The sequence below is a fragment of the Elaeis guineensis genome, chromosome 1 (assembly GCF_000442705.2).
Source record: "Elaeis guineensis isolate ETL-2024a chromosome 1, EG11, whole genome shotgun sequence".
Classification (NCBI taxonomy): domain Eukaryota; kingdom Viridiplantae; phylum Streptophyta; class Magnoliopsida; order Arecales; family Arecaceae; genus Elaeis; species Elaeis guineensis.
This window is the reverse complement of record NC_025993.2, coordinates 354577-373125: the sequence shown is the minus strand read 5'-3', so window position 1 is coordinate 373125 and position 18549 is coordinate 354577. Positions and strand designations below refer to the sequence as shown.

General features: G+C 37.5%; 1 protein-coding gene across 13 annotated transcripts in view; it reads right to left on the bottom strand.

Annotated features, from left to right (window-relative positions):
- Positions 1-11: 11 nt before the first annotated feature.
- Positions 12-18549, bottom strand: part of LOC109505521 (uncharacterized) — a 20418-nt gene continuing 1880 nt past the window's right edge. For 6 of the 13 annotated variants that reach the window (XR_012141568.1, XR_012141513.1, XR_012141373.1 and 3 more), the window contains 9 exons: positions 18160-18300; positions 6138-6252; positions 5896-6061; positions 5675-5812; positions 5539-5605; positions 5286-5458; positions 5168-5192; positions 4662-5005; positions 12-286 (listed from right to left, as the gene is read on the bottom strand). Coding sequence is in view for 7 of the 13 variants with exons in the window: in XM_073256377.1 (XP_073112478.1) it covers positions 18263-18300 (38 nt within the window). In the remaining 6 variants the exon portion in view is untranslated. Of the gene's footprint in view, positions 287-656; positions 867-1718; positions 1993-4661; positions 5006-5167; positions 5193-5285; positions 5459-5538; positions 5606-5674; positions 5813-5895; positions 6062-6137; positions 7106-7319; positions 9849-18159; positions 18301-18549 lie in introns of those variants that run through there. The other 7 variants (XR_012141425.1, XM_073255471.1, XM_073255791.1 and 4 more) reach the window with 7 other exon arrangements.

Sequence of the window (18549 nt, the reverse complement as noted above, 5' to 3'; positions counted from 1 at the left end):
CAATGAATCACTAGAGAGAACAATTATTAATTTTATATTGCATTATACGAAAGACTTGGTGAGACATGCTGAAGCGGCTGGTGAGTTTAGATGGCCAACATAAACATAAGGGTGAGAAACCTAGTGGATGATTAAACTCAAAAACTGATTGCGCATAATACTGCAGATTCTGCAAGCACATGTTGATTCCAACATGAAACTGAAGTCATCGTCACTTCTGATGGGTAACATTCCTGGCCTGGTCTGGCAATGCACTTGATCTTACATTGATGGTTCATTGATGTTCCTGCAAGGGAAGATTCTGGTGAAGCTAACCCCATATGATATAACTCCTAAGGCTAAGTACTGGAAAGTAATATGTGCTTTCCGAGCAAATACGAAATTACACCAGGCAATATTATCATCCAGCAGTCGTATACATCGGAATAAACTCTTAAGCACACAGCTTAAGAATTGATGTGGCCGTACAAAATTAGCCGCATTAGTGGCACCGTCGGTGATAAATGAGACATAGCATGTCTCATATTGGACCACCTCAGCATGCGAAGGGCTGCATGTGATAGTAGTGGGAATAGATTTTGCCTTTCTATCCAAATGCCCTTTGGAGCATTAAGAACATAGGCCAAAGGTTCAATAGCAAGTATTTTGATCCAAACTGAACATCAAGAGGAGATCCTATAAAATGTGCATGGAAAAACCAAGGAACACAAAGAAGGCCTCTCTCTCTCTCCCTCTCACACACACACACACACACACACAAATGCATATGCTGCTTCAATATTCTGACTTCAACTGCACAATCACAATGTCTCTGGTTGTACGAGGAGCTGCAGCTCAATTGCAATTGGCAATTGTAGAGACTTGTGCTGTTTACACCAAAAATGAATAAAGATTTCAACTAACAACGATAAAAGATAGATCGGGCATAACAACAAATACTCAGCCTGATTCTTCATCTCATAATACATGACGTGGAAAATCTTGATATACCACTTGTCATCTAAGAAGCCATGTAAGAGGACATTATCATCTCCCAGGGATAATTTTTGTAGAAATTGAGTATCAACAGGGAGGGAATACTTGAAAGATCAACTGCCTTGCAACTGTGGGAGTTATTCATGGAAGAAGCCACCAGTAACTACTGTTCAAAAGTAGCTTGTTGCTGGAAATAATTACTTTGTCCACGTAAAAGATGAAAAAGAGATAATTTGGGAAGCTCTTTCTTCAATAACAATATATACGGTTATATATCAAGGCTCCTTTACCATGTATCTTAGGCATAGCATGTAATGTTAATCCTTTTCTCTAGAGCAAAGGTTCAATCTACCATAGAAGTTTCTTTATGTTCCCAATCATTTTGCATAGTGTTTTTTCAATCATTGTGTTTTCTACTCTCTTGTAATGGATGAATCCTACCATGTAACCCTAGTTATGTATGACAATGATGATTACTACTATGAGGATGAAATAATTGTTGTGAAGCATTAAAGGATTTCAAGTTCCTAAAACAACTAAATTATCTGAAAGTTAATGGGAGAAAATGGAACACAGACTCATGCATTCCTAAGCATTCCTAAAAGAACTACCTCAGTAATTCATACTATTGCTGAGAAACTTCTAGATCGCAAGCAAATATTAACCCTTTGATGCCGAGGCATGGAAAAGAATACGCAAAGGTATTGACAACTCCTTACATCGACCAAGGCATGCCTGGCCAATTTAAAAGAATTTCTGGTCAGCGAACCTTTTATTCCAAGTCATCAACAAAAATATTCATCCATGTTGACTTACGACTTTTGTCTTAACAAAAATATACATTTTCACTGATTCATGAGGGCAAAATACACAGTGATCCCTTCTTCCTCTTCTCCATGAATAAATCCCATGTTGGTGGATGCCTTTTTAAGCAGCTTTTTTAATCTAGCTAACTCCCATTTTGTCATCAGTTCCTATGAAAACTTGGGAGATGAGACTTGGCCTCTTGCATGGCTCCTTGAATGGATGACAAGTGGCAAAACATGATTTCTCCATATGTCATGCATTAAAAAATAATTAAGCAGGTCAAACATTGGTCAACATAATGTCATCAACCATTTATCATAGTTAGTGGGTCTCTACTTTTATTGTTCAGTGTAGATAAGTCCCAAACATAAACTTGATTGATCTCTGTCTTTTTTTTATTTAAAAAAAAAAAATCATATCTTATAGCATTTGTAATTGTATTTCCATTTGGTTGACTCAGGATTTGTGCCTTGGACATTAATATATGTCCTCGAATGAAGTCTGGTCCTTTTCCTCCTCCCTTATACACCTAAGTTCAAGCTTCCTCTTTACTCTAATGTTTCAATCCTTCTTACGAGTGGTCCTCAGGGCTCCAATGGCAACCCTATCTTTCACAAAGTTAGCTTGATAATTCAGCATTGTAGAATAAACCTGGTTCTGGTTGTACTATTTCCTCAAAAGTTAGTACTTCCCATAAAAATGGCCCCAAAACCTAGGAAAATGCTGGCAGATCAATGCATGTCTTTGAGCGAATTAATATAGCCGGACATGATTAGGTAATAGTTGAGCAAGAGCTGACTTTTGAATTATGTCTTTCTTCTTGCTCAACTGTATCTCTGATAATTTGAGGAGTATTCTCTAGATTGGTCAAAAAACTAGTTCAATAACCAGTATCTTTTTATCAATATTATTTGCAGTGTAATGCTTAAATTTACTTTAGGCTGCATTTGGGTGCAGATGTAGATCATATATATTCAAAAATTTTATATGCTGGTGCATATTGTTTTTCACTTAAAACTAAACCCTATTTATTTGAAATACTCACCATATATCAAGATTTTGTGTATTTCAGATGAGAGCTTAACATTTCTTTGCACTAGTTTAAGATGAGTTGGGGAATCTCTCTTCCACCCAAGCATGCATGGGTGAATTCCAAGGAAGGCACAATATGAAATACTTGCGCCTGCTAGGAATTTATGTGGTAGCAAGCAAATCAACTATCCATTTATCTCCAATTTTGTCACCCACTTGACCAGCTAAAATATGTTAGTTGTGGGGAATAACATACGAATAAGTTGATGGTTAGTAAGGCACTTCACAGGACATTATGCACACTGCTGGACGCATGATTAGAAACATTCTCTTCTCCTAGCTGTTTGGCAATAAAATCCAGTTGATTTACACTTGAAGAATGAATAGTACCAAATAAAATTTCATGCATAATGTTTTTTAGAATCATGTTGTGCTAAAATAAGGTATTATGACTTGCAATCAAACATCCAATACTGCAGTTTGCTGTTTTATTCAGTTATTTGTCACATGGTGGAACTTCGATAAGCTATATAATATTTCATTAGTTTCAATTATTAATTGGAGTCCGCTATTGAGCAAGAAGTTATGATTTGGTTTATAGCATACTGAACTAGGAGAGCTCTATCATTTTTAGACTTGTTTTCAAGACCCTTATTATACACCAGTAACAGCAGGGAACTCAATTCGATACAGATTGTAGATTCCATCACTATGATTACTTCTCTTTCAAATCACCTGGCATGACATTAAAACCTCAAGGTTGATGCTTTCCACTACAACAAATTTGGCTATTAGCGACGGCTAATTATTGTCGCTAATAGTCATTTTAATTAGCGACGGCACTCCATCGCTAATTGATGGTCGGAAAAATCCTAGTTGGTATTAGCAATGACATGCCTTCGCTAATTGGTGGTTGGAAAAATTCTAGTCGCTAATTGCCTTTATTAGCGATGGATATTCTAGCCGCCACTAATACGCTAATTGATGGTCGGAAAAATCCTAATCGCTAATTGCCTTTATTAGCGACGGATATTCTAGCCGTCACTAATAACAGTATTAGTGACGGCATTAGCGATGGCTAAAGTCCGTCGCTATTTATTTTGTTATTTTTAAATAAAATTTTAAAAAAAATTTAAAAAATTAGCGACGACTTTGTTATCGCTAATGCTGTCGGTGATATTTAATTTTATTTTTTAAAAAATTTATAATAATATTTAGTTATTAGCGACGGCTAAAGCTGTCCTTAATGCCATCGGTAATAGTTAATTTTATTTTTTTAAAAAATTATAATAATATTTTTTAAAATCTGTTTTAATTAATCATAATCAATTATGGTTCCTAACACCTGTTATAGTTAAAATTCAAAGATAATATGACAATCACAAATAAAAAACTAATTATATTATATTATATTAAAAATATAAATTATATAAATTTACAAGTAGTATCAAAAAAAATATAATACATCAAAACAAAAGAAAATCAGCCTAGATCCTCCTCCTCGTCCTTTTCCTCATCCTCCTGCTCCTCTCCAGCAGCTGATGGATGAGTCGGATGTCCCAAAATCCCCAAACGAAGAAAATAAAATATTATTAATAAGTTTCAATACGGAGACGTATCTTTCGATATGGAGGCGTATCTTTCGATACACTCCTCCGATTTTCGAACAAATTATTTCTACACGTTTCATTCGATAATACAGAACTATAGACACCCCCGATCCATCAATTGGATAGTTAGATTGAATTTCTAGCCCCTAGATCCTCTTCTTTGATTCAAGCCTAAATATGTAAAGCTTCTAAATATGAAAATTTAAAACAAGTAAAAGAGTTTACTAATAAGATTACCTGATATGATGGCTGGGACAACGAGCCCAGCTAGTCGCACAGCTGCAGATCCCGAAGAATCTCCACAAATGTATCGCGGACGGCATTCTGAAGCTCTGAGGTCGCTGGCTCAGAAGCCTCTGCATGACCTCCTTCACATGCGCATTGCTCCAAGTCTGGGACGTCAAGGCCTATGAGAACATCGAAGAGTATTGAGCCGCTGGAGGGTCGAAGCTGTGGCCGAATCCTATGACCCGACTCCTACTCACCCCTCCGATGACCCTAAGCCATCCCTCAAGATCAAGAAGGGGCTGAGTGGATGGGTCATCGCCGTGCCGCGCAACAACATACTCTGCATAATCCGCCTATACAGTTAAGACATACATTAGTTCTAATATACATATCAGATCCTGTAATGACTTAATAAATATAGTTTAAAATTCTTATCGCGATCTGTCGCGATCTAGAATCTAAATAATCACAAGTTCTCCTAGACTGGTGTGTGGCCTCTCATAACTGTAGCTGACCTGGTGGATGACCTAGCTGCCATATCTACAATAAGTAAATAATAAAATTAAATTAATTAAAATATATATATAAGAATTTTTACAGTTCTAATGAAGAATTTTGGTATAGATTTCTTACCAATCTGTCGACCACAATATGTGTGCCGAAGGAGCTGCCCGTGTGCCTGATCGAAGCCTGCTGGGTGGTCCAATTTTGTTGGACCCCTCTACCGTCTCCTGGCGTACTCCACCGCTTCACTGGTCGCAGAGGGCCTCTCATACGTCCGCTCGCATCCAGTGATTCCTGTAGGACTTTCAATCCGATGGTGATTGAGAATTGAAATATTTGATGACGGACTGTCGTAAACTGTATAGCCCATCTCAAAACCTACGTGTGGTCATCTGCTCGAAGATCGAACGGCCAGCCTCCTCATCCTGAGATAAGAATCAGTAGTACTCCTGCAAGTAGAAACAAGCATGTATTAATAAATAGAATACAAACCCATCACGAATTATTAAATTAAATACCTTTGACTTATCAGAAACATTTTCCAGACTGCATTACGAGCCCCCGACGGCCAATTGGAGAACTTGTTCATCAGCCCCAGCATCAATCGTCAGATGATCCCAGTAATCACACAAGGTATGGAGCTCTCTGTAAATGTGCTGCAAAATTGATTTTGAACAATAAATGTTAGACTCTACAATGACTAAATTTTAAACATATTCAATAAAGATATAATACTTACGATCGGCTCTGAATGTGGATGAGCTCTTTATCCTCAGGCCGAGTCAAAGGTGCCACGAGCCGGGCGAGTCCTCTACCATGCTTCTGCATCTAAGAGCCGGTCGCTGGTGCGTGTGACTGTGGGGTCACTGGTGACCCCCTGTCATCCGAACCTGAGCGCAAAACATCTAATATAAAAAATATTATATAGTTAGTAAAGGATAAAATAACATAAATGAGAATATCTAAAGTGTTAGAGTTTACCGCAGGATGTGAGAGGTGCAGAATCTTGCGAGCTGGCTGCATGATAACTCTCTCCTCGAGAGCTCTGTCCTCCGCTGGCACGACTCCGGCCTCTAGAAGATATGATGTATAATCTCTAAAAATAAAAAATAAATAGATTCACCAAATTAATTATACAATTATAGATGACAATGTAAGATTTAAAATGATTCAAAAATTATATACTTAGTAATACTCATCGGCCTCTTCAGATATCTAGTACCCTTCGGATTCTTCTTTCAATTCTTCCTCTTCTTCCACTTCTTACTCTTCTTCCAGTTCTTCTTCTTCCTCTTCTTGCTTCTTGGATAGGATTGTTCTTTAAAACAAAATCAGTTGGATCTACCTCCTCATATTGACCATCATGTACGAGAATTCCTGGAGCATCCAACTCTGTATCTATTGAAGACCAATGAAATCCTAATGTTTCATCCTCTTGAAAGCATTCTGATAATTGGGGCTCTCCTTTTTCAAACGCATAATGAACGACTGGAGACTTAACCTTACAGTCCACCAATCTTTCCTTCTTCTCTTCCTTGATGGAAAAGGAGTATATACACTTAAGCAGCTTATTGGGTTAGCACAAAGGGGTTATTGACATATGCTTTTGATCCATATTTGATTTCAATAAGCCCATGTCGTGGATCAACCTTCATACAATTATCAATATCAAACCATCGGCACTTAAACAGAATGACACTATTATCACCTAAGGGATAGATCAACTTGATCACTTCTTCGAGAATTCCATAGTAGTCACTCTTCGCCTCTACCCACCAGCAATCTTTTATATACATATTGCTGTTCATTGTACTTTTATGTTCTCTATATTGCTGCGTGTGAAATTTGAAACCATTTACATTACAACCATTATAACATGTCACGTACTTTGTTAGCCTATAACTTAATGATCTTAGCTTCCTAGATATGGAATCGCTGTCTTTCATGACCTGCATATTATAAAAAAAATAAATTAAAAAAAATAAATTAAATAAAAAGACAATAGTCGAACCAATTTGCAAAATTTTGTGAGCACTGCATGAAAATTTCTTCCTCGCTTATCATCGGATTGTCCCATCTTAGCATCTCATCATATTATCTATACATGCATAAGATAAGTACATGATAAATGATTAAAGAGTTAAGATTGTGATGGATACTTACTTAATATATGGGTTGACCTCCGTGTAGTTTAGCAAAACATGTCTATGCCTGTCGAAGTTCAGTATTAGTCAATACCCGACGAACTTCATGCCCAAATTTACGAGCAAGATAGGCAAATATTGAGATCTCCACCTTTGATCCCTTACTACCATCATCATGTCGATCCACTTGAGTCAGCTTTGTCTGCACACTAAAGTTAAAGTAGTATCGATTGAAATTTAAAATTTTTTCTATTATATAAGCCTTCACAATAGAATCTTCGATTCGGACCTTGTTTTTCATTTTTTTTGAGACTGTGCATATATCTTTCAAATGGATACATCTACCTATACTGCATTGGTCCCCCCACCCTAACTTCATACGCCAGATGAATCACGAGATGCTCCATGGAGTCGAAGAAGCTAGGAGGGAATATCTTCTCCAACTTGCATATGATCTCTACACTGCTGGCCTCAAGACTGAAGATGTGGTCGATGGATAATTGGTAGCACAAATATCTCTGAAGAAAAGGCTAAGCTTGGTCAAAGAACTCTATATGGAGTTGAGAAAGAGATCACACCAAGCCGATGGAAGTAATCGTTGCATGAAGACATAGCAGTCATAGCTCTTTAGCCCATATAATCTGCAATCTTTGACATTAACACACCGAGCTAGATTACTTGCATAACCATCTGAAAATTTAAGACTTTTACACCATTCACAAATGTCCTTCAACTATTTCTTTGTTAAGATATAAGATGCTTGTGGCTTCAGAAAATTTTCAAGTGACACCTCAACCAGCTCTAACTGAGGACGCTTGCATATGTTCTTCATATCTGCTCGAGTCTTAGGATTGTCCTTCATCTTGCCCTTGACATCCATAATAGTGTAGAAAATATTATCGAATATATTCTTCTCAATATGCATGACGTCAAGATTATGACGAATAAAATTGATGGACCAGAATTCGCAGAAGATACTTCGCTTCACCCAATTAAGAGTTCTACCAAAAACTCCGAGGCTTCTGCTTATCAAATAGCATGCCAAACTGGCCATCGTCCAATTGGGATACGCTCTGAAATATTTCCATACCACTAAGGTGCGGGGGTGCATGATCCTTCTCTATCTTATTCTTCTGAAACTATCCTGCTGCTTTCGAAAAGGATGATGCTTGGAAAGAAATTGACGATGACAATCGAACTAACGGGACTTACATGCTCAAGCTGAAATGATTTTGTATTCTCCATGCAATAGGGACATGCAAACTTCCCATGAGCACTCCATCCTTACAACATCCCATAAGTAGGAAAATCGCTAATGGTCCACATCAATGTAGTCTTCATTACAAAATTCTACTTCTTCGATGCATCAAAAGTATGTATGCTATCAGACCATAAGAATTTTAGCTCATTAACAAGAAGTCTTAAATATACATCAATGCTTCTACCATGATATCGTGGTCCAAGAATGACTAATGTAAAAAAGATGTTATGCTTTTTCATGCACATCCCAGGCGAAAGATTGTATGGAGTAATAAAGACTGACCAACATGAATGAGGGGCCGCTGCATGACTGAATGGTGTAAAGCCATCTGTAGATAGATCTAGTCGGACATTGCATGATTCCTGAGCAAATAAAGGATGGCAAGCATCAAATTGCTTCCATGCCTCGCTATCCGACAGATGACTCATCATATCGAAGTGCTTGCAAATTTTTTTTTTGTGCTATCTCATCTGTCTGACAGTATTCTTGGATAAATAGAGCCTCCGAAGCTTAGGAGTGAGCAGAAAGTATCGAAGAACCATACATGGTATGCCCTTCTGATTTTTACCCTCTAGCCTCAACTTAAATCGGCTTTCACCACATACGTCACATGAGCTCTTTAGTTGGTTCTCTTTGTAGAAAAGCATGCAATCATTACAGCATGCATCTTCTCGTATCCCATTGCCTAACTCTTTTACCATTTTCTTTGAAGCATAGAAGCTCCCAACAAGCTTCTCATCCTTAGATAGCATCTTCTTTATTATTGCTATCATCCTATTATAACAATTCACTGTCATATTAAACTCAACCTTCATATTCAACAATCCTGACACAGCTAATAAAACAGTGTGTTTTACATCCAGCCACAATGGTTCACAGCATATGGTAGAAATCGCCGCTGTCAGCTTTTGGATTATCCTCCACATCCCAGTTAAATTCAGGACTAGTCGCATCCATAACCATGTCTACCATTCTATCCATGTCCCTGTCCTGCTCGCTTCTAACTCTTGCAACTTTCTCCCACGTCTCCCCATGCAGGTACTAATGCTTGTAGTTGGCATAAATCCACTCTTATACAAATGGACAATAATTGTATCTCTATCAAACATTTCTCTATTGTCACATCTGTTACAAGGGCAACGAGCCCATCCTTGATATAAGAGTACTGCATTTTCAAAAGCAAAATCACAGAAGTACTCTACACCCTCCCTATATTCAGCAAAAACCATTCTGTCAACTACTCGACGATCCATCCAACTATGGTCCATGGCACACTATCTAAAAATTCTGCATAAATATAAACACAAAGCAACTGTTAATTAATTATTTTATCATTTAAAATGGCTTACATAGTAAATACATCTTATCATCAACTAATATGTATAGAAAGTCCTAACCCATTCAAGAAATGTATTAATTCTATAGATCAATTACAATAATTAAACGATACACAACAGGGGCCGAAAAAAATTTTGACAGTATTTTTCTTTAGTTCTCCCCACATGACTGAAGATGTGTGGGAAGAACTAAAGGACACGACTGAAGATGTGCGGGGAGAACTAAAGAAAAATACTATCCGAAATTTCTTTTGAATCCTTGACATATCGTTTGATTACTGTAATGACCTATAAAATTACTTGCATTTTTCAAACTGTCCATACTAGACAATCAATTGACCAATATACATAATTCTTTCATCCATACAAAATATATAAATATACGGATACAGTAGAATATGTACATTAATCAAAAGACGGATCTATGATTCCATGCAATGCAAATTTTTTTAAAATTAACACCAAATTAATTACTTAAATTAACATCCAATTATAGGATACCGTAGAATATGCGCTCTGCCCTTGCGCGAGGACTGGCTACCCTGGACATCGGCTGGGACCCAAGGCCTGAGCATGTAGGGCGTGCCCCGACCCCATGTTTGCAATGCTGCCCAGCACCTTCCATCGGCCTAAGCACCAAGGCGCACGAGGGCTGGATGCCTTGGACGCTAGTTGGGACCCGAGGTCCGAGCATGCAGGGCACGGCCTGGCTCCATGTTCGCAATGCATACTGACCGGCACCTTCCCTCGGTTTGAGCGGGGCTGGATATCTTGGACGCCAACTGGGATCTGAGGCTCGAGCGGGCAGGGCACGCCCCGACTCCGTGTTCGCAATGCTGCCCGGCACCTTCCTTCGATCCAAGTGCTCTGCATGCCGAGACCCAAGTCCCGTACTTCTAATTAATTAATTAAATATCTAACTAATTAATTAAATTAATATTTAATTAATTAATTTTTAATACATAAATAAACTTAATTAACATAATTTAAATAAAAAAATAACTTTTAGTGACCGCATTAGCCATCGTTAATACTCACAATAGAAGGCGGACTGGCGCATAGAGACTGAAGGGCGAGAAGACGACTAGGGACGAAACACTAGAGACGAGGGCGCAAGAAGGCGTGCGGGTCGGGGCCTCGAGGTTAGGTCGGCGGGGCAGGGCCGCGAGCTGGGGGCAGCAGGGCGGGGCCACGAGGTCGGGTTGGGGGTGTCGGGGCAGGGCCGTGGGGTCAGGGCGGGGCCACGAGCTCGGGGCCGTGGGGTCGGGCCGGCGACGTCGGGGCCGCAAGGGTCGAGACAGCCGCGGGCGTGGAGGGACTCAGGCTTGGGGCCGAGGAGGGACGGGGCGGGAAGGGAAGAAAGGGGGGTTGGACGCTGGCAAGAGGAGAGCACACTAGGGCCACGGGATGCCGGAGGGACAGGGCGGGGGGGAGGAAAGGGGGGTTGGGGTGGTTGAAGGGGGTTTGGATGCCGGCAAGAGGAGAGCGCACCGGGGCCATGGGATGCCAGAGGGACGGGATGGGGAGGGAGGAAAGGGGGGTTGGGGGAGTTGAGGAGGGTTTGGACGCAGGGGAGAGGAGAGCACGCAAGCTAAATTTTTCCCCTCATGCTTGGTATATATGAGAGTATTAACGATGGCAAAGTGGCTGTCGCTAATGCCATTGGTAAAAATATTAGTGACGGCAAAATCCGTCGCTAAAAAAGGAGAGCCATTGCTAATATTTTTATCAAAAAAAAAATTTTCATAATTTTTTAAATAATTTTTTTTCAAAATTATTAGCGATGGCAATGTTTCAATCGCTAATGCCGTCGGTAAAAATATTAGTGACGACGTCTTCCGTCGCTAAAGCCATCGCTAATACTTTTATCAGAAAAAATATATTTTTTTATAATTTTTAAATAATTTTTTTCAAAATTATGAGCGATGAAAAATTCAGCCGTCACTAATAACCGTCGGTAATTAATTAATTAATTATAATTATGATCGAATTTTTTTAAATTCTCAACTTATTATAATTATAATTTTTTTATTTTTCTCCGAATATGGTATGATTTTAGAATTTAAAGCGCATCTTTACCGTTCATTATCTAAATAATTATCGTTAAAGCACCGTCACAAAAGACCGCCTCGATCCGATAGCCCTAGATATGTTGATCATTAAAATTCAATTTTCACAGCCACAAACGACTGCACGATGATCTGATAGATGAGACCATCGATGGATCCGAAAACTTACAACGATGATCTCGATGATATTTGTAACACACTATCTAAATTTTACTTCAATCGGACATCATTATCATGGTCAATTTAGCACAGGATGATTTGAGCCGTTAAATAAAAAACGAATGATCAAAAGACTAAATGGTGTCTGATTATAAGATAATTTTTTAGATAAATGATCTTTGCTACTACTTTGATCGTTTGTATGGTGGTGATCGTAAAATTCAAATCGCGTATATATGAACGATCAAAAATTCTCTTGATACTCATTCTTAAAGTCTTTAAGTAATTATACTTGTGCTTTTATAAGATCTGCTTAACATCGATGGTTTATATATATGTGCAATTTGAATTTTATGATCACCATTGTACAAACAATCAAAGTAGTAGCAAAGATCATTTATCTAAAAAATCATCTAATAATCGGACGCCATTTGGCCTTTTGATCACTCATTTTTTATTTAACGACGTAAATCATTTCGTGCTAAATTGATCATGATAATGATGTCCGATTAAAGTAAAATTTTGATAGTGTACTACAAATATTATCGAGATCATTATTGTAAATTTTCGGATCTATCGGTGGTCTCTATCTATCAGATCATCATGCGATCATTCATGACCGTCGAAATCAAATTTTATTGATCGACATAGCTAGGACTACCGAATTGAGATGGTCTTTTGTGATGATGCTCTAACGATAATTATTTAGATAATGAACGATGAAGATAATTCTTAACCATCGGTAATAAATTTAATAAATAAATAAATAAAATTTTACGACGGCAATTCCATCGCTAATAGTGCCGTCGCTAATGATTTTTTAATAAATAATTTTTTTTATTGTCGCTAATATTCTTTCCACCGTCGCTAATAAGTTTAGTAAATAAAAAAAAAATTTCTTTTATGTTTTGCGAAGATGAATTCCGTCACTTATGATTATTAGCAATGACATATTTTGTCGCTAATAATCTTTTGGCCGTCGCTAATAAGTTTAATAAATAATTTTTTTTTTGCGATGACAAGATCCGTCGCTAATAGTGCCGTCACTAATGATAATTAGTACCGTCGCTAATAAGTTTAATAAATAATTTTCTTCAATAAATATTTTTTTTTACGACGGCTTATTTTTTTGTCGCGATTTTTATTGATAAAAATGGTTATTAGAGATGACAAAAACGTTGTCGTTAATAGCCGTCGATAAAAATATTATTAGCGATAGAGATATTATCGTCGGTAATGCCATCGCTAATAAAGATTATTAATGATGGCAAAAACATCGTCGCTAATGGCCATTGCTAATACCTTAATTTCTTATAGTGTTCAACTGATAAAATCAAATAGAGGACTCTCATGCTGGAAGTGACACATTAGTAGGCATTCACTGGAGAATAAAAAAGGCCCAAAAAGTTGAAAGCAAGAGTCCAATGGTTGCTACAAAACACATGCCCATACAACATGAATTAAGTATTACAACTGAAATGTATGGGGAGGCACCAGAAAACTACATATTTTTAAAGTTTCTGCCTTGATCCTCTTCCGTTCAAGGATCAAATTTTTTCCTAGATATAAAAGCATTTTATGTTTTATATTTCTTTTACTTTTACAAGAATTAACAGGAATCTTATTGTTATACTTCTATAATGTGATGACCTTCACTTTTGCTTGAAAGGAAATGTGACCGACAGATATGATGAAAGTAGCAAACCTCCATAAGGCTATCTTTGTCATGACTTAGGACCTCATCCAAGATCTATTCAGTGCATAACCAATATGGAAGTAAACACAGACCCACATGTGTCCTAGCATCCTCGCCTGGTTAAGGGTTTAAATCCGTTCACATCTAATCACGAGCATCATGACCATCCCGTGGTCAGCTCCAATAGGCTTGTGAGGTAGTGTCCCTAATTCATATGGGCTATGTGTCGGGTCTACTTTGATATCATTTTCACGACTTAGTATCTTATCCAAAAAAAGCTAACCAAAAGATATTATTTAGATTTCTTGGTACTATAAGATATCTAAGATCCACCAAATGCATAGCCAATATGGGATTAAATATATGTGCGCACAGATCCTCACAATTCTCCCCTTCCCAGTCTCGCTCCCTTTCTCTCCTCCTGGCACTCTCTTAGCTCCTTGTTATATTCGTACTTCATATTCTTTTTCCACACTTTTTTACTTCTCAGCCTGTCAACTGATCTGTTCCCAAAACCAACATTAAGATCCTGCATAATTAGACTTCCCATCCCTTAATACTCTCCATGAAAACCCAGACTCAAACCAGACTCTAAATCCACTAGCCATAAGCCACTAAACCATAGGTTGGGCCTGATAACCTAGTCACTTGTCCACTCTCTGAACTTTCCCGATGACCTGCTTTGCTTTAACAAACTTAGCCACTATCTTTGCCAGATAACCTGAACCTGAATTTCCTAGATTTCAGCTTTTTAGATCGATCGTCATTTCCCTAGTACTATTTCGTTTTATAAATATGATTAGAAAATCCTGCAAAGTATTTTGCAACCCTAGAAATCCAATTTAATGCACTATCAGAACCATGCTTTGCCTTACTCTAAAACCCTTACCCTAGAAGATCAACTTCAATGGTGGAACCAAGAGTTTTCTCTTGGGTGGCCAACGTAGTGACTACTAAAAATGGAAAAAGTTGATTGTAAAGTCTATTGTTTATTGATAAATTTCAAAGTTAGTTTTCCTCCTCCCAAGGGAGGGAATCCTATATTGTTTTCATAAATTATGACTCTATAGTGCCAATGGTTAAATTATGTACATAAAGAATATATAGAAAAACAAAGACAAAAACCACAAAAGAACAGGTGTTAGCACCAGAGTTTAAAAGAAGCATATGCAAGAGTATCTAGATTTACTCACGCTAAAAAGTAAATTTGATAGATTATGCAAAAGGACAAGTCAAATTACCTGGAATATCATGCAGAATAACATGACCTACATGTGCTACAAGTGTTCAAGATTGCTCTCTCACATGGGCTGTTCTTTGGCAATATTGTTGCTCATTTTTATAAAAACAAATGCCACTTTCTTTATGTGGAATACCAGAAAACACAGGAGTGGGACTATAATATTTGATAGTGATCCAATTGCAACGACAACTAAGAGGAGCTGACTTGGGACTTAAAACAAAAAACAATAAAAATGTCATAAAAATTCAAAACACAACAAGGTGATTAAAAAAGAAGGGGAACAATGAAAATAAATAGAAACAAGGGTGAAAATCTTCACCTACTTCTTTGATCGTATAAGAATGGGTGCAAGAGGAGAGTTGTAATGACATATTGTAAATAAGTTAAACATCTTGCTTCGATGGAAAACTTCTCTACTTGAGATCGGAATAAGGGGAAAACATCAGGCTTCGTTTAATTGTCTGTTAAAGAAGAAAAATAGGATGGACTTGTAAGGCTGCTGCTTTGTTGATTGTTTTCCCCAACAAATCTATGTAAGTTGGATTGTCCATCAATGCTTGATCTTAGTGAAATTTTTGAGATAGGAAAATGTTCTCGGCATGTTGATCTAATCTAGCATTCCTGTGATGAATTTGAAGGAGTATATCTGATCTAGCACATACACAAGTTTTTACACATCAAGTATGCACAAAGCCATGCAAATGCTAACCCACAAAATAAGATTCATTGAATTTTCGTCTTTTTCTCTCTCTTGGCATTTCATTTTCATTGGAATTGGGAAAGGATGTAAACTTCTAGTGCCCATCTCTTAGGAGATTCAGAATACTTGGTGGGTGGTGTTTTCTTTCTTTTCAGCTTGTGCTTTTTATTTTGTCTTCACATTTCAGGCTGATGGCTAACTTTTGCACCAGCCTACATTTTTTTTAGATGAACAAACCTCTTATTACTTGCACAAGCCTATAATTACTTAGTGAACCCTGTCTAGTGTCATTTCTAGACATCCATTTGACCACATGTCATTAGAAATCTTCAACGCCTAGTTGTAAACAGAAGCCTTAAAATCACAAAAACCATTGTCCAAGCCTCATCAAATTAGGGAGCCTCTGGAATACAAATGTCATTAAGTCTAGGAATGACAGGATAAGATTTTATGACCAGCCATGGCAGTATTCCTAATTTTCAACCAGTTCATGGAAAGAACTGTACAGTATATACCATTTGACGAGCATATACCAAGACGACACACTACATTGTCCTTTTTTAGTGTGTTAAGTCTTCTGGGGATGATAACCACCTCAAATTGCATCATTTTGGCTAGAATTGGACCACTTCAACAGCTGTGCCTCCATGCAGTGACTCACAATCCTCACCGACCTCAGGCATAATTAATGATGCCACAAATAATTTGGGCCATCTAGCTTGTGGAACATCTAAAATGTAAGCAGCCAAGTGATCACCACCACTGGAAGGATGTACATTTGTTCTAGCCGCTGTAAATGTTTCAAATGTGGTACCAACTTGTGGAACTCATCATTTTGTAACCTACACTTTCCTAAACCTATATATTTACTTTGCTAAAATTCAGTACTGATCGCATAATGGATCACTGAGAAGTAGGAAAGTGCAACATTGTAAGACATAAAAGATCATATCGAGAAATATATGATAGTCTGTTTTGACAAGTCTAGAACCCATCCATCAAAAAATAAAATGAGCCAAGAAAGGCCTATTTTTAGATGATTAGTGGGGAGGCAGAGGAGAGGAGGGGAGAAGAGATTAGAAACACACAAGATGGGGAGAAAAGGGGGGTGGGTGGGGAGCATATTCAGATTTACACAGGGCCACAGGAAGGATGATGTTTGTATCACTGAAAAGGGTGTTTGGTGGCATTGGATAGATATCTAAGAGGAATGTCTCCTTGGCTTTGTAAACTGTACTACAGAGTGCAGATAAGTAGTCAAAAAGGAAGAAACGTCACAGGAAATCTAAAGAGAAAGGAATGATGATGTACAGACCGGCATGAAAATCTATCATTGAACCACAAAAATAGTAATGGCATGGGATAAGCTGCGAGATAAAGCAACAACAAGTTAAGACGCTAAAGAGAGCATTGAGGTGAAGAAGTAAAAGACCATTTTTATTTTAACTAATATGATTATGGACCCATGGGAAGGGTCAATCAGGATATTTAAACAGCATGAGAGATGAAGTGAGAAGTACACAAACCATGAATCTCACTGAAATGGGTGACTGATGGCACTTAATGGATATCAAAGAAGCATATCGCCTTTGAATTTTTTGGTGAGGTGTAATCATAGAGTGTTGTTAAGCAATCAAAAGGGAGGAAATATTACCAAGTAAGAATACCAAGGAAGGCCAAATGATGATGTCCAAATTCCAGAAGTACAAGAAACTCTGTCAACAACTTACACCAGAAAAAGATGCTATTGACTCTGGTCTTGACCTTGCATAGCCTCCTAACATGGCACTAATAAACTTATGCTTTAGAAGGGGTTTGGCAAAGTATGCTATCTGAGTATTAAATATCATATCAGCAGTCACCAGCACTAGAAAAGAAGATAAATCAGTATGATGATTTTCTCAACATTTATCTGGAGATACACAAACCAAAATAAATATTCACCAAAGTCAATCAATTTTATCTCTGTACTTTTATTCAGCAAGAAAATATCTCTTTGAAGACAGTCATAACAACAATTATCTCAACAAACACATATGATAATAGTTACATATATTATGAAGACAGAGAATGTAGCCTTTGACAACAATGCCTGGTAGAGAAGGGTTTGACAATGTCCCAGTATAGGCCACATGAAATACAACTTGTCAAAAAATGTTTTTATGATATCAATTAATGTACATTTTTTTTAAATTTTAAATAGAGGTAACTTTTGAATCTATAATAATAGGAAGAGGTCATTCAGAAAATCTATATAATATAACATAATTTAGAGTAAATTTTAACCCAGGGTTCCCAAATACCAAATAATAAAGCATAAGAGAAATAAACTTCTGGAAGAACAACTTAGATTATCGGAAAAAGAAAGAATCCTCAGAGGTGTACAGCAAGGACCTTCAATGAAGGGAGGCGAAAGAATCCTCAGAGGTGTACAGCAAGGACCTTCAATGAAGGGAGGCGATCTTTGAAGAAGTAATCCTTCAGGCAGTAGCAGAATTTACATGCATAAAAGATGGGAGAGCATCATCCATGTTGCTGCAATATGTATCCAAAATACAATCAGTTGGAAAAGTTGCAATTAAAATCATATAGTTGATAAACATAAGCATTATTCAAGACTTTATCTGTCCATAAGAAAACAGAAACATTGGCAGATCACTTGGTAAAAAAGTCTCAACATTTTGTTGACAGGTTCGCCATGAGAATTCACATTATTAGCCCCTCATTGTACACCTTGATTTATTCACATTGTGGTTTACTCCCAAACACTTCAGTCATCACATA